Source organism: Falco rusticolus, chromosome 3 (assembly GCF_015220075.1).
Source record: "Falco rusticolus isolate bFalRus1 chromosome 3, bFalRus1.pri, whole genome shotgun sequence".
Lineage (NCBI taxonomy): Eukaryota > Metazoa > Chordata > Aves > Falconiformes > Falconidae > Falco > Falco rusticolus.
This window is the reverse complement of record NC_051189.1, coordinates 26,506,478-26,533,774: the sequence shown is the minus strand read 5'-3', so window position 1 is coordinate 26,533,774 and position 27,297 is coordinate 26,506,478. Positions and strand designations below refer to the sequence as shown.

Genomic DNA, 27,297 nt, shown 5'->3' with positions numbered 1-27,297 from the left:
TGCAATTAGTGCTGGTGCAGTCTAACTTTGTTGCGTGTGGTAAAATTGTCTAGTGGAACAATTGTGACAAGTCACAAGAGCAGTCCTAGTGCAGAATAAATGATCAGCAAGATAAAGCAGCAGTACAGAATAAACTATAGATAAAATGCTTCCCTGTTAGTTTAAATGACCGAGAAAGAGAAAATAAGTTGTAAAGTTCCTCTGTTTTTGAAAATAAATTTACACTTTAATACTGTTTTTTTATGACACACAATATCCTTTTAAAGTCATATGTAAAGTTCCTACTGTCATGTAAACTGATCTAATTGATCATGTAACTGATCTAATATAAACTGATTCTGTTTTTGCTAAACTGGAATTTTTCTTCATGTGCCCAATATTTTGTTAATCATGGACAAATGCTAGCTATAAAATGCTTCTGTATCATTAATGTCAGTTTTCAGCCTTTACACTATTGATCAGTAACTGCACCTGAATTCTCCATTCAGAGATAGTCTTTAATGCATTATTAAAGGTATTTCTAAACTGGTCTAAAAAACCAAAAAGGGGCTGAAGGAGAAACATCTATAACCTCTAGCACAGTAATATCTCTCTGTCCACTTTTCACAAAACTAGCCCTTAAAAACCCATTTTTTTTATGATTTATTGATGATGGTAATTTTCTCAAGAATTTATCTGTATTTTAGGTGTTTATCTCTGTGGCAAGAATTTTCCTACGTGAGTATAATTATCCACTCCCTTTCCCCATCTGCACCCCCACCCCCACCGTTTCACTACTACCACCTGAAATTTCTATGTATTTGTAAATCAAACCCAAAATTCCAACTGAGTACTACTGGTTCTTCTTGCCTTGCTACTGGACTTACAGCTGTAGGGAAATGGCCAGATAGTGGAAAGGTAAAATTCTTTAGGTTGTGCTATTAATAGTGTATCATCTGTGTAAACCCAAATAATCTAATCCATTGCATTGGGAAATATCACCCTAATAATGAGGATAAATGAGCTTGCTGCCACAGTATGGCCAAATATAAGGAATATAATTTGATATTTTTTTTTCCTTCTCAGCAAAGTTTCAGTTATATCCAGCATTAATTTAATTTTTTGGAAAAAAACATCCTGTGGAGGAAAGACATCAAACTACATGATCGTGGTTATCAGTCTCTCATTATTATATATTAATCTATTAATTTTGTAACTGTTTCGTGTTAGTTCACCTGGATATGCTTTTCAAAATTGCTATATACTGTGAAAGATTCTTTGCCAATTGTAAAAATCAAGCCTGTCCAACTGTCCATTTTGATTATGTTTCTCTTATAAAATTACAGAAACTTGATCTTTGCTTTATGCTCCGTTAACTCTGGCACTCAAATGTTTTTTATGGTATCTTGCAAAGTTAGCCTGGCTCCCCAGCCTGGTGTCCAGTTACTCTCATGCTTAAAGTGCTTCAGTGGGCATACATTTAGCCTGTCTTGTTGCTTAGCTCAACAATGAAAGTAAAGGTTAACTTAAAAAATACTACCCATCCCAACAGTCTGACAATAACAGTACTGAAAGTGATGAAGTTATCACTAATCTCTAAAAGCTTTCATGAACGTCTTGATAAAATGTTTTACATCATGACCCCTTAATTGCTTTTGTCCTGTTCCAATACTGTTTTCTTAGCCCATTGCTCACATTCTACTTAAGACTAAGGTATTGAGAGCACTCTGTAATTTTTATAATAGACTTCTGTTATTGAAGGTACTGAGAACCTCTCTGACTTGAACAGTTCCCTCTCAGTGTTTCTCAAGTATTTGGCAATTGAGTCTAGTTGGTCTTGGCTGGCCTTCTTTTCATTAGTTCTCATACCTTTTCTAGAAATGCTGTTGTTGATGGAAGAAGTGATCCATGTTAGATCCAAAATCTTCTAATACATAGTCCTGAACATTAGGTAGAATTTCATCATTTGTATCGACTTTGGAGAATCCTACTGAATACTAGCTTGGATAAAGGGTTGTGCTGGTGACAGCAACTGTAAAGAATGAACTAATTGGATGCTTATATACACATGGACTTACAAAATGAGCATTCATTTCTCCTGTGGAATATAAAAAGCTGGCATCTTATTTTCTTTTTCAAGTAATACTGGAGTAATTAAGTCTATCTTCATTGCAGTAGAATGCAGAATACATCTCAAGGCTTGATTATGTTACAAGACTAGGTTTATTTTAGATGTTTCATTTTCAAGTATTTTTGAGTTTATTTTAGGTGTTTCATTTTCAAGTATTTTTGATTCTCTCACAATTTTCTTGGAAGAAACACAGTTTTATATTTCAGTGATTTTTCTTCATGGCCATTGTGTTTCTAGTAGTTCTGCAAGGACTATTGGACACTGGTTTGCTTCCTGCTGGAAGAGGTTGATACTTTCCTGTGTATGTTCTATACTGCCGTCATCTTGATTGGATACTACCTTTCCATATAAAAGCTGCTAGGCAGCCAGGGTTACCCTTTTCACTTCCAACTATTCACTCCCACACACTTTCTAGAGTAGGTAGTGATCTTCCATATGGATTTTTACAAAGATCCAGGAATGAATTTTCTTCTTTGGAAAGCTGCATGTTGAACGTCTTTTATGGAAGACTTGCTCTAGTGCAGACATCTGTAAGAGAAGATCAGAAATGAAAAGGGGGGAATATTCAGAGCTGATCTCAGCTCTGCAGGAAAGCAAAGTCACTCTGGTAGAAAGCATAGAATCATAGAGTCATTTAGGTTGGAAAAGACTGTTAAGATCATCAGGTCCAACCATTAAGCCAGGACTGCCAAGTCCACCACTAAACCATGTCCTTAAGCTCCACATCTCCATGTCTTTTAACTAACATCAGGGATGGTGACTCAATCTCTTCTCTGGGCAGCCTGTTCCAATGCTTGACCATCCTTTTGGTGAAGAAAGTTTTCCTAATATCTAATCTAAAGCTCCCCTGGTGTAACTTGAGGCTGTTTCCTCTTGTTCTGTTGCTTGTTATCTGGGAGAAGAGACCCGCCCCCACCTTGCTACAGCCTCCTATCAGGTAGCTGTAAAGAGTGATATGGTTGAGCCTCCTCTCCAGGCTAAACAACCCCAGTTCCCTCTGCTGCTCCTCATAAGACTTGTGCTCCAGACCCTTCACCAGCTTCATTGCCCTTCTCTGGACACACTCCAGAACCTGTACATCCCTCCTCTAGTAGTGAGGGCCCCCAAACTGAACACAGTATTTGAGGTGCAGAGTTGTGCACTTCTAAGTGGAGCAGCAGGTCACTAACCGTTTCTTCCTGGACTGTGGGGAGATACCGAATTCAGGGATCTGAACAGGGTATCTGAAGGTGGTTCTGCTATCTGTTGATATTTCCAGAAACCGGGTTGTTATTACACACATGATTTTACTACATGGTAGCGTGGTGGGAATCTTTTCACATAATGTCTCTGAAAACCCAGGCAGCACAGGCATGGTGGACATCCCTATCTCCTGTCTGAGCTCTGGGATCTAAAGTGAAGGAGGTCAGTCTAGGCAGCTGTAACTGTTTGGTCCTGGACGTTTGGGTTCACATTTGGGATCACATAAGGACTGTGAATTGCAAGCCCGGTACTTAAACTACCGTGGAGCAAGTCACATCCTACCAATATATAATATAGGTCCTGTAACTTTCATGGTGCTAAAGGTGTTTGCTTCTGTGTTGGTTAGAGTTAGGTGCTGCTTTAAAAATGCACACATTTAATCCCTTTTCACCAGCATATTGAGAATGACAGTTGAATTGGAAATTCAAAATTTTATGTACCATGGTAATTTCTAAGAGTTATTGAATGCACCTGTCTCATTTCATAGTTGTCCAGCTGATGTTCCTTAGCATAAACACGTTTAGCCTGCCAGCTTTGTCCTGGAGAAGCTGCTGCATTAGTCCACTGTTCATGATGAGCCACCACTGATTAATTCACTGGATTTAATAAGGGGCCTTTACCTCATATTACTGAAGAAAGTGGACATTTTCACAGCAATTATTTTCTGCTTGCTCTTTTATGAGGGCATCAAAACAGCTCAGTATGACCTATTTAATCTCTTCCACACTGAATATGAACCACAGAGATATTTTAAAACTGAAGTTCATTGTGTGATATCAGATATATATTGTAATTTTGGATACAATAAAGAGAGAAAAAAACGGAAAAGAAACACTGACTCATTCATTAGTGAAGTTACAGTTTTAGGAGTTCAGCCACCCAAAACAGCCTGCAGAGGTGTTATTAGGCAAAACAGTTCTCATATGACTGTCCATGTTGCTTACTGTTTGATCATTATTAAAGTCGCTATATTTTTTATTAAATGGTGATAATACCTAGTAATAATGGGGTGTTTCTTTGAAAGGAAATTCTCCTTTTCATCACACTTAAAGGTTTTCCTTGAAAAAAACAGGATACTTTCAACTGCTGGGAAAAACACCTGCTGAACGATACCTGTGGTAAGAAAATGAAACACTATAAAAAGATTAGACTCCAAATTAGATGAAATGATATATAGACGAAGTGTATTATGATATATTCCCTGTGACGGCCAAGGGAAAGAACTTTGGTGTCAGAATGCCTTTTCTAGGACTATGAACTCACTGTTATAGAGGTGGAGAAAATCTACGTTGCTGCTAAGTCTATAATTTCCCATGTCATGCCACTTTAACATAGTTTACATTTATTACAGTCAAATTTGGCTGGAGTATGCTGCTTTTTATTAAACATAATTTATTTGTAAGCTCGTTTGCATAGACAAAGGATGCATGGCTTGTATAATTGTGGAAAAATGTGTTTATTATTATTTAATGCAAATGAGACCGTACACATCTGCTATTATTTTCACATTCTCACGATATTTTGAAAGTGAGTTCTGATCACTGTTGCTAGGAAAATTAGTCCATTGATTTTAATTTTTTTTTAATAGTATATAAAAAAGAGTATTTTCAGTTCTACAGTACGTTTGTCACATCAGACTGAAGTAGATACTACAGCTATTTTAGCCCAACGGTTGAAAATTATGTCAAAATTTGACTTGTTTCTAACTAAAAATAATAGATATTACATAATGTCATCTGAGACCTAGAATACAAAGAAGATGCTGGAGGTAGTAGCACAAAATTTGAAATACGTGAACTGCACAATTTTAAAAATAGTTTAAATTCAATGCCTTGACCAGCATGTACATTTGTAGGCAATAGTACTGTAGCAAGGCACTAATCAGCTAAGTACTGTAATCCTCCTTATAGGGTAAATTCTTACTTGACCTCTAGCTATATACAGCACATGGTAACAGCATTAAACTATAACACTCCTCTCATGCTCTCAATAGCTTCCCATTGGGTCAGCTCTCTGACTTGAATTGCTGTTGTTTCATATACTAGACTTTTTTTTTTCCCTAGATGCCTTATATTTTGTAATTGCATTTGGAGGGAAGGGAAAGGATTGTAAAATATATCTAAAAAATTATGTCTCAAGATTAAGAGACTGTTCATATGTTTTCACTGAACCTAGAGGATTAGATGAAAGACCTAGCCAGAGCAGAAATTGATGTATTCTCATGAACCCGAGGCTTCCTACTTACCAGATGTGCAGTGGCTGATCAAAAGGTAAAGCAGGGAAGAAAGATGCTGAATGTGTTGTGTGAAAACAATGTGTAACGCTCAGCATTTTTTGTTCTTTGGGGATGATTAGGAAGATATTTTTTACTTTTAGCAAAAAAACCCAATTGGAAGTACTGAAAACCTTTTTATTGTACTTCAGATATGTGAGAATAGGATCTTTAACAGTCTTGTATTTTTCTTTAAATTATTATTTTAAGTTGTGTTATATTTTCTGTGACAAAAATATTTGTTGAAAAGTTGGATTTCTTTTCATAAAAATAGCAAATGAAGAATTTTGAGATTTTGTTGTATTTTATATTATTTGAAGTCCTTTTTAGTAAGTTCAGTATTGTATTAACTTTTCTTATGTTTTAATGTTTCTGTGACCTATTATTCTTTTAACACCCCGGGTTTTAAACTCATTTGAATCCTGCTGTATGGCAACTCTTAATTGATTCCACCCTTCTGCAAATGATTTCTATGGTGTCCGTACTGAGACAGGTAACTAGAATGCACATTCTGACCAATTATTCTTGAAAGCAATATAATCCATTTAGCATTGTCTTTATGATTAGCTTTAACAAGAGATTTTACTGAAAAAGTAGGTGAGATAATTCTTGTTTATATATTACGTGGAAAAAATTAGCAAAATTAATTTTGAAAATGTTTAAAAGTAGAAATCAAGAAAAAACTCAGGACGTTTGACATATTTGTAAAAAGTAAGCATTTATCAGTGTAGCTGAATAATCAGTAAGATGAAAATGTAATTGTTATTTTTCTTTCTTTGCTGTTTTCTAAACCCAAATTATATGATATAAGGGATACTGAAAAAGTCAAAATAAAGGAGGACAAAGCCATTTCTACTGGTAGCCCCATTTTCCTATCTGTGATGTTCTTAATGCAATAAAAAACTATGAAATTAATTTTTAACCTAAATATTTGTAGATTAGCAAGGGATACTTAAAATCACTAGTTTTGTTCAGCAGTTCCTCATTTTTCCCATGTATAACTCTTTTCCCCAAACAAATTGAAATTAGCGCTTGAAATCTGCAATGCTGAATTTTTGCCAGATTCCTTGCATAGAAAAGAAGTGATTGTGACTGAAGTAATTGTATTGGTTTAGATGTCTCTGTGATCATATCAAGTCCAAAGTGAAGCTGTTATCAGTCGTGAATTTTATTATGTTAAATGTTTTGTTACTACAGATTTCCTTTCATTACATTGCAGCCTGCAGTCAGTGAATTTATATTTTCAGATAAAATCTAATAGAGATCAACATCTGCAGTATCATTGTCATGCTTCAGTAAATTGTATAATCATCATTGTAAACTTAATTCATTATTGTTTGCAGATATTTAGCTGGCAGGTATTTTAATGGTTCAAAATATGTTTGCTATAAAATAAAATGTGTAAGGCATGGTGAAATGAGGAATGAAATAATGTCTCAGGTGAACTCAGTGAATTGCTTAGATATCTGAGTGTTAGATGTACTTCAGGACAGCCTGTTTAAAACTACATTGGTCAGGAAATATGTAAAACCCCTTTCTTTTTATCAGAGTAGGCTGTTTAAATGAATTAGCTTGCAAATCGTGCATTGAATGCTTACATTCTTTTTTTTTGGGGGGGTGAGAAACCAAGGAGAGGGGAACAGACAGATCAGAAGATTAATTTAGTATAAAACTAGACAGCATAGAAAAGCTGCAAAAAGAGATCTTGATAGAAACTGGAACTGCTTAGAAGTCAGAAAAAGCTATTTTTTCAATAAGCTGGAGCCATAGCTACTTTGGAGAGTGCAAAATGATTCTCATGCACCATGTGACTCAGCAAAAGCAAAAGTTATAAGCAGAAAATGAGAAAAAGAGTTAAATTAATACCAGCTAGTCTCTTAAAAACACTGCCAAAGTAGGTAAATATTTTGCAGATTCTTTGGTATGTTGAAGGAATTCTGTGGAAATGCTTTCGTAAGAGTACCTAACGGTGGGAGAGTAGGACCCTCCCTGAGAAAGGCAGCCAGATGCTAATTTTGCACAGCAAGTTTTCTGGGTTCATTGCACTTGGGGGAGTTTTTGTTGCAATGTCTGGAGTGTGTTCAGCTCACCTTGCAGCCTAGGAACTTTTTTGCAGCTTGGCATGGTGGTGTTTTATCTGCTCCCTATCACTGTTCTTTTAAAAGTGCCTGACTGTCGGTTGAATACAACATATAGAAGTACAAAAGTTTAGAACAGTAGAACTATATGGTCACTCAGGAACCAACAAATGCTGTTTTCCTGACAGGCTCCATATAGTAAAGGAGAGACAAAGCTGAGCTGAGTGTATTTGCTGAGGTCTCTAACATGAAGCCTTGACTCTTCCGTGGCTTTTGTGACAAGAGTTCCAGTGCAAAATGTGAAGTTCTATCTACTCTGAATTATTCTTTCATGTACTGAAAGGATCACATTTTCGAAACAATTAAACAAAATTACAGTACGAGCAGGAGAAATATTTTCAGTTTTAATTTTCCAGTCAAGTTTATTTCTTGCTAATTTATAGGAAATAGAAAACAAAATACTAACGTATTGTCTAGTAAATTATAATTAGGTCTTACAAGTAGGTGATCAATGTTCAGTTTTCACGTAGCTGATGATGGTTCAGGCCCACTGAGCCCTTGCTATTTTTTAATTGACCCAAAACTATTTATTTGTAAAACTTTCCAAGTAATTATCAATGAATTCAGGTACCCATACGTCTGAACATATCTTTAGAATGATATTTTCTTGAAAGTTTTCTCCATTCAAATGTGTCTTCTATTGATCTGAGAACAAGATTGGTAGCCAGGAAGATCTAGTTTTGACTGTGATATAAATACCTTACATATTACAATGGTTTTGAATATCTGTGGCTTCTGAAATGGGATGGAAACTTACCTTTAAAAATCTCATTTTTCTCAGTATGCTGGGGTGAGTTTTTAAAAAATCTAAATCAAAGCAGAAGAGTATTTGCTCGTCAAGGAAGAATGCATATGAATGTCAAAGACTTTTAAGCTATTTAGTTCCGTTAGTGAAATCAGAACCATCAAAGCAGAATAGCTGTCTTATATTCTTCTACGCTGTATTTTAAGTATTTACTTCCTACTGTAGTGTGGGGAAGTTGAATAATTTGACTTTATGAGCAAGAGGTCAGGTTACAGTCAAGCTATTTGCTTTTTCATAGTACTAGTGATATCTGTAGTGCACTGCAAATAAAGTTTCCATCAGTGGAAGGTTGAGAGATGTGTGTTAAAAGACCAAATGTCATATATTGATAAATAACAATACAAAATAAATACACAGTGAACATTAGTAGAAAACAAGCTTGTTTCTATATCTGAAAAAATAATACTTATAGAATGTGCCTGACAAAGAGATTTGTGCAAGTTCTAGAGTTTTCTAACAGTAATAGAGATTTTACTTTATTATTCTTTCATAGAAGCAGTAATCACAATGGCCTGAAAGATTTTTTGGTGGTGTGGTAAACTTTTCAGAATTGGTGGTAATCCTGACAAGAAATATATCGTGCTTAGTTGAGCTGGCAGCTGGAGGATGCATATCACAGCTGTTGACACACATTTAAAGTTCTTTTCACTTTTAATGTTCTGGGAAAGTCTTGGAAAAGGAGGAGTAGTCATTTTCTGTGGTGTGTCTAGCTGGAGGTACATGAGGAAAGGCTTCTGTTAAGGTATCTTTAAAGTAGTTAATGGTGTGAAATAGATTAGACAAAGGCTCATGAAGGTGAGTGAGAATTAGCTTGTGATCTAAAAATAACAGCAGATTTTTAATAGTAGTGACTGGCCATAAGTTTTCACTGGTACTGTTCCTCCTCCCATGATTTAATAGCACCAGTTTAAAATGTATGGGCATACATTGTACAACTGTGTTTGTAGCAGGTATTTTTAAAATGGAAAAAAGTCACTAATGGTAAAGGGGGGCTAATTGTGTTGTGACGACTACTAAGGAGAATGACAGGCTTGAATGCCAAGTGGTATGATGACTGCTGGGCAGGTTGAGCCCTCATCTGCCAGCAAGGTGTCTGGTTGATCAGGTATGCAGGTATGGTTAATTTATTTCTGATGGATAGGATTACAGCTTCTGGCATTTGATCTTGGTAGTGAAGTTAGATCCGTTCAACAGGGATGAAATTAATTAGAAAGGGGGTTTGATAGTGCCAATCAACATGGGACAGGAATTAAATTAGTTAATATCATCTATCAGGCTGCTTTCTCTGGAGCAAAACATGTTTTCAGGAAGGTACTTATTCTTGCATGTGGGCTAGTAGCTGCCATATGCAGGGCATCTGTGTAAAGTTTTTTCCTTCATGAAAGTTTGGAATAGATTGAGGACCTGGCTGATCCTCGCATTACTGTCAGCCATAGACGGCATTGCTATATTGATGTCTTGCCAGAAAATGGAGGAAAGGCAATGACTGCTTGTGGTGAATGTAAGAGAAAGGTTAGAAAATGTTTGTGCAAGGTGTATAAAAATATAGTGCTAAATTGGCACATCCTCTTCTCATTAACATAGTTCAGGCTAGAAAAAAGGCTGATTTTTTTAGTAAATCCTGTGCCAGTTCCTCAGATGATACCCTCAGCAAAAAGTCTACAATGAGCATTTTTACTCATACAGAAATTCCATCTATTTCATCCCCTGAGCCGTGCCCCCCATGACTTTATAGCAGCAATATTGCCAGAAGAGGGTTGTCTACTACTATTTGTGTCCATATGAGGACACTGACATGGAGTCATATATATGCACACACAGAGGCACATGTGTGTATATATAATCACCTGTATGTAGCTAAAACATTTCTTACTATTCTGTTGTTTATATTACTATAGAGACACATATGCAGGTGTTTAATCCTGAAGAATGTGTACACTTAGTCTGCTCCAAGGCACGTGTGAGATTTGTCAAACCAGATTCTGTATGGTTTTGTGTGTTACATAGTTCATGATGGAGTTGATCCTATAAACCATACTCATTGGAATGTTTTGATGTCTTGGAGGATCAAATCTCTGCAAAAATCTGCAGCTGTGAATACAAATTGATCCATATGTAATATAGACTGAGTATACACAGTGTAAGTATTAACAGTAGAGTATGTGTACACATATTTGTCTCAAATCTTGCAATGAGATTGACATGGATGAATGCCGTATCTGTTAAGTGCCATTTATTCCAGTTGGATTTGCACAGAGTAAAAAGATTTTGCTTATATGGGGGACAGAACTGGGGAGGGGAAATTAGGCACATTTTTATTAAAAGCATGGCAGAAATTTTCAGCAACATAGGTAATTTGCTATTGGAACAACTTATTTTAGGATGTGGCATATTTTTCATCAGCTGATGAAATTTAAATGAAAAATATGTATCTTCTTTAAAGTAAGTTTCTGCATCTAATTTTTGTTGTCTTAATGAAAACTTCTTTGTCTCTCCAGTCTCTCTGTGTACTGCTGGTTCTGTTGTCCTAATTGTCTGTTCCCGTTGGCCATTCTGGTTTTAGACTTACAAAACTCTGTTTATGTCACATTAGAACAATTCAACTTGAGTCCCCAGTAGCAGAATCCATAGAGATTTTGTTAAACTTACAGAGGTTATGTTTTGTGCTGGTACTAACATGACACTAATAAGACACATAGGACATCTGAGCTTCACCTAAGCAAACAGGCATCCAAATGATGCTTATATTACTTGTCATGCTTCACAGGAAGTGTTGTATTTTTGCAAGATTGAATTAGTTTCCACTTTTGCAGATGCCATTGTAAGGCTAAAGTACTTTAATATTTACAAGGTAAGACTGGGTCCAAATCTTTCAAGCACATTTTAAAGAGTCTGTATGGTACCTAAGACGGGATGACAATTTGCCAGTCAGCCCCCTGTGCACACTCTGCTCAGACAGTTGCAGTTTTCCCTTGCTGAGCAGAGACCACATTTCCTTTCTGGCTGTGACAGTGCGTTTTCTCTACTGCTAGCTAGGCAGAGTTCTTCCTACTTTTCTGGACACCAAGGAGGGCCTGGTTTTCCTTCTCCCCTTAACTAAGTTGAAGACTTTCCTTTCCTTATCCCTTCTAAGACAACTGTGGCAACAGGGCTGTGCCTTTGCTTTCCTTTATCCCATCCTTCCCAACACAAGGTAGGATCTCCTGTTTGCTGCCTGCAAGGCTGCCCTTCAGGTTTAGTGGCCATTTGTGAGGACAGAAAACATTTTCAAAAGGCTCTTAATTACAAGGTAGGACTAAGTATAAGAGAAAAAGGCTGATAAAACAAAAATAGGTTTACATACTTATTTTCCTTACTTAAAGCTTTAGCTGATCTATCTTATCTCAGAGAAGGCCCAACTCTTAGTCTTTTTTATCCACATCTGGGATCTTTGCTCCGGTTTCCTGCAGGTATCTCCTTCAGATTCATCTGGGGTCAAAAACTAAATACAAATCTGGACATGTCTGGAAGTAGCATTTAAAATGCTTGTTACCCTGTTAGGATTGGTAAAGGAAAGAGCTTCAGATCTGAAGCTCCAGTTTGTTTTTTGCCTGTGAATCACTACTCCCTATTTAACCAATCCCTTCTAATCAAGTGGCAAACAATGTTGTATCAAACAAACAGAACATATAAAGTTCGTAATATATTCCAGACACATCCTCTAATAAAACATTGCATATAATAAAGTCACATGCTTCAGTCAATAATTTGTCAGTGTCAGGAAAGAATATCTGTGGATAGTTCTTTTTTTACTTTCCTGTGAAGCCTCAGAAGTTGTCTATGGCTAGATATCTTCTATGACAAAGAGTCAATGCTTAATGTGGTACACAAATTCCATTCTGGTATCTGGTTGGTGTGTCTTGCTCAGATGCTTGGACTAATACTGTTGACATCCCTATATATTTTTGTCATGTCAGACAGGCAGGACTTTGAAGCTTCTTTCCTTTTTATGCAACACAAAAAAAGTTTGGTTTTCTGGTTCAGACAAGTGCTGCCACTGGGTCTTTGTCTGTCCTGTGTTCTGCCCTTGGCACACATTTTAGTTTTGTGGGAACTGAAATGTATGTTTTTAAGCAATAATGGCTGCTAAAAGATCAAACTTACTGAATGATCCATCTAGCCTTAATTTCCATAGTGATTATAAACCCCTCTGAAATAGAAGTATACGGTCAAGTTACATTGCTGTAAAAATATTACAAAGGATTATAAAATTTTGGTACTTGTAAAGCAGTTATGACTACAAAGCAGTGTAAGTATTGTGTTCTATATTTTATAATGTTGTATTAGTATTTTTCCTTTAAAGCTTTTTTTGATTTAACCTGTGGACCGTAGACAGATTTGTAGCATGACATGTTTTCTTTAATTTAGTACGGAAAAGGTGTAAGCACATTCACAAAGAAATGCAATGAGTTGATTTTTTTTTCCATCAGCTGATCCACTATAATTTAATTAGCATTAACTGTACATTTGTGCTACAGGATATGTTGACAAAATTCTCTTTCTTCTGTCTTGTCATGATTATTTAGGAAAAGAAGCCCATCAATATCAAGAGAACAGAACAGAAGATACGACCAAAGGGACGAGAGAGACGAATATTCACAGTATGCTACATCAGACAGTGCGATGCCCAGGTCACCATCAGATTATTCAGATAGGCGGTCTCAGCGTGGACCTCAGTTATATGAAGAACCTGAACTGGGTGATTATAGAGATTCCAACAGAAGGAGTCGCAGACGTTCCAAGGAGTATCCGGTAGAAGAGGAAGATGCACAAAGCAGGGAAGAATATGAAAGGCAGCGGAGGGAAGAGGAATACCAGGCACGGTACCGAAGTGATCCTAATTTGGCTCGTTATCCAGTCAAACCGCAACCATATGAGGAACAAATGCGGATCCATGCTGAAGTGTCCCGAGCACGTCATGAACGGAGACATAGTGATGTCTCATTGGCAAATACAGAGTTGGAAGATTCTCGGATGTCTATGCTGAGGATGGAACGACCATCAAGACAAAGATCAGTGTCTGAGCGCAGGGCTGCCATGGAAAATCAACGTTCATACTCTATGGAAAGAACTCGAGAGGCTCAGGGACCAAGTCCCAATCGTCAGAGGACCACAAATCATAGCCCTCCTACACCTAGGAGGAGTCCGATTCCTCTGGAACGACCAGACATGAGGCGCTCTGATTCATTAAGGAAACAGCACCATTTGGATCCCAATTCTGCTGTAAGGAAAACAAAACGTGAAAAAATGGAGACCATGTTACGGAATGATTCACTCAGCTCAGACCAGTCTGAATCTGTCAGACCTCCACCACCAAAGCCCCATAAAACAAAAAAGGGAGGTAAAATGCGCCAGGTTTCATTAAGCAGCTCAGAAGAAGAATTGGCATCCACTCCAGAGTATACGAGCTGTGATGATGTAGAGATTGAAAGCGAAAGTGTTAGTGAAAAAGGTAAGATTTCTAATTTTTTGACTGTTTCAGTATATGTTTCAGTTTCCATTCCATTGTATGTTTATTTCACCTATTAGAATTGATTGCAACCACAAATCTACAAGGCTTCACAGGCGACTCAAGGTTGCTGTGATGGGGCTTGTTTTCTTCTGATTTTGTGTTTCATTTACTTAATCTAAATGTAATGATTTACATGGAAAAGAACATCACAGCTACTAGAAGCATTTGGATATGTTAAAGGAAAAAACATGCCTACTGAAAAAACTTAATTAAATCTGCAAAGTATCTAAAGCTGGGCTGTCATATAAGGCCATGGTTTCATGTACATTAATACCTGATTTGCGTACTCCTGGATCACAATGAGTGCATATTTGATCTGGATCAAGTGTGGGCACATGACCGCATTTCTGTTGAATTAACTAGAACACATGATACAGAGCTTATGCCTGTTACATGCTGGCTGCTGCAGGTAAAGAAGCATGTCGTCTTCAAAAAACCCTGTGTGTATGAAGTTAACCTGTTAAAGGCTTTAAACAAATTTAAATACATTTTATACCAATGGATGTTTCTTTTTGCTGTGGGGCTATGGTGCTTTTTGGTTTTAGTGCTTTTTAGGATTCATGGTGTTGGAGTTACTCCATTGTCTGAAAGAAAAGCTGAGTAATTGAAATGATTCTCAACCTAGCCAAAGGTAATGCGTGTCTTAAATATGAAAGCATCAGGGAACATCAGTTTAAACTGAATCAAATTAATAATATTAGTTCGCTTACCTTCATGTATGTCGTTGGTCTAAACTACAACAGTTATGACCTGTATTATTCTTATGCTAGTGCAATTCTCATGAATGTTCATTTGCTGATGTGGATTTGGTTAAGAAAATTTGCTACTGTTTGTTATTTATATTGCTGAATAATTGGTTCTAGTAGTTAGAGTTAGAGAAACATGATGAAACCTTGACCCCATTACTTTGCCTGATGAGTAGAAAAGATTTTACCAACTTCAGGGTGTGTGCAATTTTCTTCTCAGTAGCAAATGTGAGGAAAATACACCCAATCAATACATGGGAAGTAGTTTAATGAAACTCAGCATAGGAAACATAATACACTGAATGATATACGAACACTATTTTTTTTTTGTACATATAACATATAAACCACATACATTTAGAATTACAGAATTGTTTAGGTTGGAAAAGACTGTTAAGATCATCAAGTTGAACCATTAACCCAGGACTGCCAAGTCCACCACTAAACCATGTCCCTCAGCGCCAAATCTCTGTCTTTTAACTGCCATCAGGGATGGTGACTCAATCACTTCCCTAGGCAGGCTGTTCCAATGCTCGACAACAATGCTCATGAAGAAATTTTTCCTAATATCCAATCTAAACCTCCCCTGGTGCAACTTGAGACTGTTTCCAGTTGTATTGCCTGTCACCTGGGAGAAGAGACGTACCTGCACCTTGCTACAACCTCCTTTCAGGTAGCTGTAGAGAGCAATAAGGTCTCCACTGAGCCTCCTCCTTTCCAGACTAAACAACCCCAGTTTCCTCAGCCACTCCCTATAAGACTTGTTCCTTAGACCCTTCCCCAGCTTTGTTGTGCTGGTTCTTTGAACACACTCCAACACCTCCATTTGTTGTAAGTGAGGGCCTCCAAACTGAACACAGTTTGAGTTCAGTTTGAGTTGAGTATTTGTGGTGCAGCCTTAACAGTGCTGAGTACAGGGGATGATCACTTCCCATGTCCCAGTGGCCACATTATTTTGGATACAAGCTGGGATGCTGTTGGCCCGGTTGAGCACACTGCTGGGTCATGTTCAGCTGGCTGTCAACCAGCACCTCCAGGTCCTTTTCCCCCAGGCAGCTTCCCAGCTGCTCTTCCCCAAGCCTGCAGCACTGCGTGGGGCTGCTGTGATCCAAGCGCAGGGACTGGGACTTCTCCTTGTTGAACCTCATACAACTGGCCTCAGTCCGTCAATCCAGCATGTCCAGATCCCTCTGCAGAGCCTTCTTGCCCTCCAGCAGAGCAACACTGCCCTGCAACTTGGTGTTGTCTACAAACTTACTGAGGGTGCACTCAATCCCCTTCTAGAGATCATTGATGAAGATATTGAACAGAACTGGCCCCAGCACTGAGCCCTGGAGAACAGCACTTGTGACCAGCCACCAGCTGGATGTAACTCCATTCACCACCATTCTTTGGGCTCAGCCAGCCAGCCATTTTTCTAGTCATGGAATAGTATATCCATCGAAGCCATGAGCAGCCAGTTTCTCCATGACAGTGCTGTGGGAGACGGTGTCAAAGGCTTTTACTGAAGTCTAGGTAGACAATGTCAGCAGCCTTTCCTTCATCCACTAAATGGGGCACCTTGTCACAGAAGGAGAACGGGTTTGTCAAGCAGGACCTGCCTTTCACAAACCCATGCCGGCTGGGCCTGATCTCCTGGTTGTCCTGTATGTGACACATGATGGCTCTCATGATGATCTGCTCCACAACCTTCCCGGGCACCGAGGTCAGGCTGACAGGCCTCTAGTTCCCCAGACCCTCCTTCCTGCCCTTCTTGTAGATGGGTGCCACACTGGCTAACCTCCAGTCTTCTGGGACCTCCCTGGTTAGCCAGGACTGTTGATAAATAATGGAGAGCAGCTCCCTCAGTACCCTTGGGAGGATCCCGTCTGGCCCACAGACTTGCGTGTGTCCAAGTGAATCAGCAGGTTGCTGACCCTTTCCCCTTGGATTATGGGAGTTTCCTTCTGATCCCAGTCTGTCTTCCAGTTCAGGGGGCTAGGTACGCAGAGAACAACTGGTCTTGCTATTAAAGACTGAGGCAAAGATGGCATTAAGTACCTCAGCCTTTTCCTCATCCTTCATGGCAACGTTTTCCCCGCTGCAACCAATAAAGGATGCAAATTCTCCTTGGCCGTCCTTTTGTTTCTAATGTATTTGTATAAACATTTTTTGTTATCTTTTGTGGCAGTGGCCAGCCCGAGTTCTAGCTGGGCTTTTGCCTCTCTAATCTTCACCCTGCATAACCTTATGACTTCCTTACAGTCCCTCCTGAGCTGCCTGCCCCTGCTTTCAAAAGTCAAGTCTCCTTTTTTCCCTGAGTTCCAGCCAAAGCTCTCTGTTCAGCCAGACCTGTTGTCTTCTCTGCTGGCTCGTCTTTGGGCACATGGGATCAGCCTGCTCCTGTGCCTTCAGGATTACCTCCTTGAGAAATATCCAGCCTTCATAGACCCCTTGGCTCTTCAGAACTACCTCCCAAGGGACTCTGTCAACCAGGCCAAAAGTCTGTACTTCAGAATTCCAAGGTAGCAGTTCTGCTGACTCCTCTCCTTACTTCTCAAAAACTACCATCTCATGATCACTACATCCAAGATGTCCTCTGACCATTGCATCACCCACAACGGAGTTTAAAACTTACTATACAAACAGTGTAGATTCTCTGTCGTCATCATAATCTTACATAATTTATCACTTTCACTTAAGTTTGTATTTTAACAGTCAAAACAAACAGTTATTGATAACAATAGTTGATAGTAACGTTCAAATCATGTCTGCACTGTTTTCTGAGGTAGTGAATGAAGCTAAATTGAACATGTATTTTATAAGTGAATGAATGAAGTTTGTAAAATTTTACAGGAAAAAAACGCTCTCTTTTATGTTTTGTTAATCTTGACTGAATTACTGTAAGCAGTTTTCAGGACGTATGGAGTGTAGCTATGTCAGCACAGCCCAGTGGTGGGCTGTGGCTGGAACAGGTGTGCTTCACAGCCTTGTTTTTCATAGAGGAGCAGAACAACTGCTTGAACTGGGAAAGAGGTCTGACCACTTCTGACTGTGCCTGCTTCCAGCCTGTAGCTTAAGGGTCCTGTTTCTGCCCTTGCTGATGGCCTGGGAGGCAGTGACCATGTATAGAACAGGCAGCCATCCTGGAAGTAACACTTGTACCTCGAGGCAGAGTCAGCAGGTGCCAGCCTCAGCATCCTTGGTCACATTATTTGATCCCAATCTGCCCCATTCATACTTGTCCCCCACTCTTTAACCTCTGCAGTGAAAGCTCCAGAAAAGTATTTGAATGGATTTGGGAAACTTGGCTTCTGCTAGGCATGGGGGAGAAGATAAGACATCTGCTAGGATGAAGAGAAAGAATGTGTCTCACCATGTGGACCCAGCCTTCACAGCTGCTATGGTTGCACCCACAAAGTCCTACCTCATTCTTCTTATTTTCATGTATTTCTCTTGCCATGTAAACCAGCCTGCACTCAGACTCCCTATAAGCAAGTGATTTCTTAATGAATACTGCCAAAGGGAATTCAGCACATAAACCCCCTTCAGTCTTCCTGGTATTGCAATGCATTATTTCCTTAATTGATAAAATAGTTAATTATTTTAAATGCCTTCTATAAAAATGGGTTTCTCCTCCTCCCCAAATTACTTGCTTTCTGTCCTTCAAAAGCTCCCCAGACCTGAGGATTTCTCAGCTGTCCTTTTAAGCCACATATGCCCGTTTGGCCAAAGATATAATGCTAAATATAAAACATTTGGCCTTGGAGTGATGAAGGGTGGCAATGTTAGAGTGAGAAACTGGATGCAGTAATAACGAGTTATCTAAAAGAGGAGTATAATTTGTTTTCCATCTCTTTTTCTATGGAGTACCCATATCTTTTCACAGATTCTGCAAATAAATATTAACAACTGCTCAGCTGTGAGGAGCAGTCTGGGTCTGAGCTGCAGGATTAGCTGTTTGCTGAATTATTTCTGAGATTTCACAAGTCCCTGACATTAATTTTAAGAAACTAGTCAGAAAATTATGAATTATCTGAAAGTGTAGGAAGAAGTATTGTCACATGCTCTTTAAAAGGGCTGAAAGTTTGCCTTTTGAAGCTTATCTCCAAAGTGAAATGTAATGATACATTTATATGGTTGGTACATATATATGCATACAAAATGAAGATAGCTATTTCACTTTACAAGTCCAACAGAGACGTGAACCAGCTGCTGGATTTAGAGCTCTGGGAAGAGCATCCATTATTACTGGCTGCTTGTGACTTCAAGTATTTGGGTGTGATCTCATTTCAGTAGCTGTCTGCTTTAAGGTAATTTTTAGCTTGATTTTAAAAAATGTAATCTGATTGTTTTCAGGGAGGGGACAAGGCAACATTATTTTTTCTGCATGTTTCTGGTAATGCCCAGAGAAACCATTGCCTTGGAATACTACTGCCTCCTCTCTATGGGGGACAAGGGAAACTGAGGAGAGCAAGCTGATGAACACTCAGATGATAGTCAGGCACCCAGTAGACAGCCATGTGAAACATGGGCATGGTGCCATAGCATTGTAGATGGAGATTCATCTGCAGAAGGGAAGAGCTAGATTCTTAAGATACTGCATAGTTTTTGTAATGTAACTATATTTGGACGGGAAAATTCAGGTCATAGACTAGGCTGAGGACTGGCATATTGGAATAGGAGTCAGGAGGATGAGCTGACAAGGGGAAGAGGTTTAGGAACTGCAAAACAAAATGTCATTGGGTGGCTGGAAACCAGCGGATTGAGATGGAAACTGAGGCTGAAGAAGAAGAGGGGAGAGCAAAACTGTTAGATAAGTAGGCTAAACCGGTCACCTGTAGTTTGGGAAGAACAAGATAAAATGAAGAAAACAGATCTGATAAAGATAACTGGAATGTGAGAACTGGAGCTTCCTGAGCAGTAGGTAGTTTAGAAGATTCTGAGATTGGCTGAGAAGCTGAAGCAGCAGTTTGGGAGAGATGGTGAATGGTTGGGAAAAGGACTCCCAGAGAGGACAGGAGGAGGGCTGCACTGGGCTTGGGAGCCTTGGCAAAGAGTGACTGGGCCTCCCTGAGCAAGGAGCATGGGCCTGGCAGCACTGACCTGAAGTGCCGATGGGGGTTTGGTTAGGTGAGAAGTGCAGGACTATGGTGAGGAGCCAGTGGTGCGACAGACCAGTTCTTTCTTTAAAAGATCAGGAAACAATGCATGACAAGAGTGTTAAATGGACGTAACTGAGATTATAAATGTGTTTTCTAGTAATTTAGGTTGTGCCAGGATTAGATATATTTTACAGATTGAATTTTGTGCAAGTCTTAATACCTGTTAGAACTGTCTTTAGTGACATAACCGAGTAGTAATTTACCAGATGGCCTCTGCCTTTTTATGTGCATAGAACATGAACAATTCTTACTTATTGTGCTATCTGAAATTTTCTGAAGCTCCCAAGACTTTTTGCAAGTTATCTAAGGGACCTTTCTTTACTCTTGATGTGAATACCAGGTTTCTGAAACTGCAAAGACAGTGTCTCCATTTGCAGCACTTGTTGCCAGTCCTAGAGATCAGGGTAGCAGATAGCGCAAGGCTGTATCTCCACAGCAGGATTCCCTGTCTGTGTTAGGAAATACGCATTGCAGAGAGGGAAAAAAAGAAGGTAACTGTGTGTTTTGGAGCAAATATTAGGTATTTTCCCTAATACTGAAAGAACAAAATTGCTTTAAATGTTAGCAAAATAAATTTATTGAAATGCCAGTGCTTTTATGAAATCATAAATTTTAAATGGCAATAAAATGGATCCTCAATCAGTAAATGTAAAGACCATAATGACTAATTTTTAAATGTTCTAGATTGTTCATTTCACCAATTCTTTCTCAAAACCATGTCAGTTTACTTGGTTCAGTTTCAATCTCCCAGAAACATGGTTTGTAAGAACAGTTGTGTTAATTGCAATAAAATTGAACATTGAACCATGGTGCCTACAAAGCCCTAGACAAAATTATGTTTTCTGTGGTGTGCAAGTTAGGCCAAGCTATCTCCATTACTTGTCCAATTTGAGTGTTTTCTGTTTTGAGGGAATATTGAAGTATTTTTTATTTGCCTTTTTTAGTTAGATGTTTGTCAGTGCAATGGTAAGGAATAGGCCTTAGGGCAGGTTTGAAAGGGCCTCCATAATTTTTCAGCCAGCATGAAGTAGATGTGAAGCAGAGTGATACAAGCTTGTTTTGTGTGTCTACAGGCCTTCCAGGCAGTTAGAAAATCAGATGCTACCACTGCCCATATATTCCTTGTGGCAATACCGTCACACCGGCAGTCCACCAAAGTGCCACTTTGAAGAGACTTGCCACAGCCACACTCAGGAGAGCCAGTGCTCTCTGGGGCTGTTGTACCCCCACTCAAAACATAGGCAATGGAGAGGTGGCCTGTGCTGGAGCTGGGGTTCCTTTTGCTCCTTCCCCAGATATTTGGGGGTCCTGAATGTCCTACAATTCTTCACAAATCTCTCAAATGCCAGGGTTCCAGCAAGAGTTCATCTCTACATGGAAAAAGAGAATTCATTCAAGGAAATCTAGGCACGTGATAGCTCTAAATATTGCTCTAATTTGCTCTAAGTATAAAGTAGGACATAGTAGATTTTCCAATGGTGGTAAACAGTTCAGGCATACACACATACCATGCTCCCAGCCACCTTGCAGAGCACCCTGTGAGAAGTATCTGTTTGCACAGATGGTGGCTGACATCTGATGTGGGTGGAATCTGTGGTGGGAAAGGCAAATGTGTCTGTGTTGTACCAGAGGTGCAGTTCTTACGTATAGTGCTTGCTTTCACTGTTTTTTTGTATTAAAACATGAAAGCTAGATAGATGCCCATTTTTATTTTCAAAAAACTCATATGTGTAGAATCACAGAATCATTTAGGTTAATAGAGACTGTTAAGATTATCAAGTTGAACCATTAACCGAAGACTGCCAAGTCCACCACTAAACCATGTCCCTCAGCGCCAAATCTCTGTCTTTTAACTGCCATCAGGGATGGTGACTCAATCACTTCCCTAGGCAGGCTGTTCCAATGCTCGACAACAATGCTCGTGAAGAAATTTTTCCTAATATCCAATCTAAACCTCCCCTGGTGCAACTTGAGACTGTTTCCAGTTGTATTGCCTGTCACCTGGGAGAAGAGACGTACCTGCACCTTGCTACAACCTCCTTTCAGGTAGCTGTAGAGAGCAATAAGGTCTCCACTGAGCCTCCTCCTTTCCAGACTAAACAACCCCAGTTTCCTCAGCCACTCCCTATAAGACTTGTTCCTTAGACTCTTCACCAGCTTTGTTGCCCTTCTTTGAACACACTCCAGCACCTCAATGTCCCTCTTGCAGTGAGGGGCTCCAAACTGAACACAGCATTCGAGGTGCGGCCTCACCAGTGCCAAGTACAGGGGGACGATCACTGCCCTGGTCCTGCTGGCCACACTCTTTCTGATACAGACCAGGACGCTGTTTGCCTTCTTGGCCATCTGGGCACACTGGTGGTTCATGTTCAGCTGGCTGTTGACCAACACCCCGAACATAACGTGGATAGGAAGACTCCGATAGTCTTATATACTTTAGCATCCCTGTGTTGGTTGACTGAAAGCTGCAGAATGCAGGCTGTGTGAGCAGAAATGTGTGTGTGCAGGACAAGGGGTTAATACACTGTTCTTTGTCACTAAGTGCATTGAAAACATGGATATATAACCTTGACTTGGCTGTGTTATGGTCATTTACAAAAATATGAATAACCGCACTTTTTCATTATACAGGCTAAAAAGGTCCCATGTCTGAAACAGCTTGCAGAACTTGCTCATTTACTGCAATACTGAAACCAATGTGGTAGAGATACAGTTATTTTTCCACAGAGAATAAAGTCTGTTTGGTAGCAATATATTCATCACAAGTTAAAAATGTATGGTAGCTGATGGTGTGAGGAGCAGAAAGCAAACTTTCTGAGTGCTACTGCAAGAATAGTGCATGTCTTACATGAGCAGAGATGCCAAGCAAGTGGGATACCGTCCCAGTGCTCTCACTTTTAAATTTGAAGAGCTAAGGGACCTGATTTCAATCTTACTTGTGTCATTTTCATAGAGCTTCAACAACTTTGGCTTCAAAGTTACACTGAGCTAAATTAGATCAGAATGAGGTCATTGTTTCTAAAATTTGCTTCATTCAGGTTAGAGAGTTCCTGAAAGTCTAACTTCTCTGGAACAAATTATACTAGAAGGCAAAATTTTAGGACTGAGCTGCAGCACTTGACTTGAACACAAGAGACTTTGAAATTCCACACCGTTTCAGCATGAAGATATCTTAGAATTCAAAGTACAAAATTTTGAATGGTCATAATGAAAATAATTGAATATTTAAAAATACTGGAATGTTTGACATGTTTTATTAGAAGCCACATTTGACTCACAAAATTTCTTATTATTGCACCTAACATGGCAGTGTAAGAGGTTATGTTTTGCATTTATAAAGAAACATTTTTTTTTTTGTTCCATACAGACCTCTACATCCTATGTAAGGGAAATGTGATTTTAATGTTTAAAGAGTTTGTCTGAAAATTCAGAATTCTGTTTTTCTATTTAATCTTCCTTTTTTCCACTCAGCTTTCTCTGAACTGCCTCTATTTTAAGTGCAAAGACAAGGAATATTGAGAGATAAGAAATATTACACTTTCCTCATATGTTTAAGCAATAAACAAATCACTGCTTTTAAAGTACTTCTTAACAACATTGAATGAGAAGTTTCTTACTACTTACAAATATTAATATTTTTAATAGAGTTTTCCTACAAAAGTATTTGTCATAGATGGATAGATGGTAACAGAACTAGAATGTTTAGAGTTGCAGAGATTTCTAATAGTAAAGAATGCTTTTTTATATTTTTGCCAAACCTTCTCCTAATGAGACACTTTGTTCCTTAGAAGATAAAGGGAAAAGATGTGATCTTCTGCTGCATTTAGAGGAATCTACTGCATAGTATTTCAAATTTACGCTCACTTAAACTTGGCATAAGCCAATAATATCCCTCACAGAAAGAGCCCTGCCTTTTCCCAATTCTTGGCTGCATATTCACATCCTTATATCACTCCTTTCACTCTGCTGGCAGAAGCATTCAGGCAGGTACACACTGCATCAAGCCAGGAAACTTTTTTGCGTAGCACTATATTAGGCAAAAAAATGGTAAATATTAATATTTGATAAAATGATATTGAATGTCTTCGTAGATATTATAATGCATGCTGAAAATATGTATGTAACTGATTATGCCTCATCAGAATCTGAGGATAGATAAGGATTTGCTGTAGTAAGGAAGAAGAAATATATTCATGTAACAGTCAGAGAAGATAGAATATTTTCTCATAAGTAAAATGAACATGAATGATTTCTTAGCAGTTTGATTCCAACAAAAAAGTCGAACACCCAATTTTATTGATTAAAACCTTGATTAAATTACAGTCTGAACCTTCTATATGCAAATGTACACAAACCATTAAAACTGTAATTCTTTAATCATTTTTCCTTTTATTCTGGGACTTTGCTGGAACTACAGCTGTAGCAGCAGTGTTGTGTGGACACCAGATTAATTCTCTCCTGATATTATGAATTGGAAGAACTATGAATTATTATTATTTTAGTGCATTAGTTGTGGTTATTTATGGTTCCATATAAGATTAAGTTGATTATTAGTAGAAAAACATGATGTTTAATATTTATAAGTTAAGGGAAGTTTTTGTCAGTGGAACTTCTCCTCAGTTTAACTCCATGTTTTTAACACTAATGACAAGATGTATTTTGCCCTGGAAATTGTTAAAATTGTCTGTTCTGAAGGTAAAGATGTATCTTTCTTTTTTTTTTTTTTTTTTTTTTTTTTTAAGTTGAAACTGTAAGCATTGAATTGTCTGAGTAACCAATCTTAAATCATAAAGGGCATTACTGCTTTCTCTGAGCACTTTTTTTATCTTTTTCAAATATAAGTAGAAACCAAAAGAAACTTGTTTTGTAGTTTCAAAATAATTTCCTACTATCCTTTTACATCTTGGCAGCTGGAATATTTGCTGAATAAACTCAATAAATATTTATTAGCGTTTTACTGTAAATAGCAAAAAGGGGATAACTATCCATGCTTGGAAAGGAGCTCTCATCCTAATAAATGCAAGGCTTCCTATGGAGGTAGTTCTCATCTTATCCAACCTGATTCACTTATTTCTAATCAAAAATTCAGTTTAACTAAGTTAGAAATTTGGGACTTGTGGTCTGAGTGTTGTATCAGAAATAAGTGCTACTAATTTGTATGGATTTGGCAGAGATAAGCCAAAATGAAGACGTGCTGGATTCCATATAAAATGTTTCAGTTCTTTACAATGCCATGATAGAATAAAAAGGCATCATGGAATTTTTCTCTGAAGTTTTCAGAACATTTAGGTAAATACTGTGATATTTGTAGTCTGTTCACAGAGGAATCCCAGAAAGCAGAAATAATGTCAGCCAAAAAAAAAAGACATGTAATGTCTCCAGGATACATGGAACATGTATTTTTGAAATTATAATTTCTTCATACTTTGATGAAACCATTATTCTTCCAGTAGAACAAAACACTCAAAGCTATCTGTCACAGAACTAATGACAGGGTTAGACTCAGTGCCGTTTTAAATTATGTTAGTACTTTTCTATGACATATTTAAAGTGGTTCTGCAGGTAATTTTGCTACTACCCCAATTACCTATCAGAAAATAAAATGAGTGTTGCCAAATATTTTTAATTAATTAACAAAATTATTTTTTAGTTGGGAGTATTCTATCGATAATATGCTATGCTTTTGTTTACATTTTCTTTAAAAATGTAAGCATCTTTCTTGTTCTGCTGTTATTTTTATGTGTATTTCATTAAAGACAGGATGATCACAAGGGAAGAAGTAGAGAAACAGAAGTGGAAGGGGAATAAGCAGAATAGGCTGTATATATGTCATTCACCTGGAAACTGGATTCCTAGGATATTCTGTTCTTTAGCCCTGTTGTCCCAGGCTACCCCAAAATGTGCCATCCAAGACCTGAAGTTAGTCACAGAAGCTGCTTGAGATTAAATTGTATGTTGTCAAATCTGACAGCTGGAAGCATATGTTTGCCAAAGGAAAGCATATCCTTTCCATCTTTTCCCAATTCTCTCCTCTTCCAAGCCTCATCCATTGCAATTCACAGTCTAGGCACCAGAAATATTTGGCATGAATAATCTAGGTAAAGTGGCACCAATCTCTGTGTCCTTTAATGGGTCTGGCTGTAATTTCAACTACAGCTGTTCGGGGGCTGCTATGCAACATTGAAGCTGGTCCTGTGACAAGGGCAACAGCAAAAGCGTGAGGGGTGAGGCAGGCAGCTTAGGGCAGGAACCGTCACAGCTACAGTCCTACAGAAACCTGTGCCCACTTCATTCAGAGCCCTCGGGTGGCTGAGTTTTTCAAAAGGATGAAACACCGCATCTCCCCACCACCCCATCAGTGAAAATCAGCCTGCTCAATGATAAGTACCTTTGAAAATCATACCACCTTCCTAGGAATCTGATTATTGATTTAGGAAACAAATTTCACCCTATTAGTGAAAATTCTAGCCAACTTTCTCTAACAGTAACATTTAACTTAAACTCTATAAATGTGTTTTGAAATTTTGGGTGTCTTTCATTAATTTCAAGGGATCATTAATGCCTTTCTCCTGTGATGGTCCACTGTTTTGATATTGATATGATTGATATTAAAATCCTAATTTTAGGGGAAAGATAGAAAAAATGTGGTGTAATGATAATGACTTTTCTGAAAATTGAGAAAATATTACGTAAAACTGGTTGAAGAGAATTGGGTCATTGCAGTCTATCAAATTGGTGCTTAGTGGTTCTGTTGTAAAATTCCACTGACAAATTTGTTTTGCCTTGGGATACAAAGTACCTACATCTCTTCTAAGAGTGAAGTTTTATGCTGACACATGTGCTAACATTTTCACCTTTTCTGTTGAACTAATCCTATTTGTCATGGAAAGGTTAAAGACTATTGCACAGAGAAAACAAGAATAATGTTTAGCCCAGCATTGTTTGTTCTTGGCTATAAATCATTGCTTTTTAAATTATAAAATTCTCTACATGGCTTTGAAATGTGAAAACATTTGAAAAATATAAATTATAATTGATTTCTGAAAATATTTTTGATAAAATGTGTCATGTTGTACTGTTAAAATAGTTACCTTTTGGAACATACAGATGTGTTAAAGACAAGCAAGTCTGCAGTCTTCTGGTAGATGATTATGGGTGGGTATTGTTACATGGTAAAAGAACCATTACAGGGTAAAAGAGAGAGGGGAAAATGCAGAGAGATCACGTAAAAATTTGACTGTTCCTTGTGGCAAGACTGCCATTATTTGCACAGCAGCCTGCTCTCGTTT

The 27,297-nt window shown here is 38.3% G+C and overlaps 1 protein-coding gene across 46 annotated transcripts in view; it reads left to right on the top strand.

The window, feature by feature from the left end:
• The window catches only part of RIMS2 (regulating synaptic membrane exocytosis 2), a 340,243-nt gene that overhangs the window by 45,333 nt on the left and 267,613 nt on the right, over positions 1-27,297 (top strand). For 45 of the 46 annotated variants that reach the window (XM_037381121.1, XM_037381127.1, XM_037381119.1 and 42 more), the window contains exon 2: positions 13,133-14,058. In XM_037381121.1, the coding sequence (XP_037237018.1) occupies positions 13,133-14,058 (926 nt within the window). Of the gene's footprint in view, positions 1-5,376; positions 5,623-13,132; positions 14,059-27,297 lie in introns of those variants that run through there. The other variant, XM_037381094.1, reaches the window with a different exon arrangement.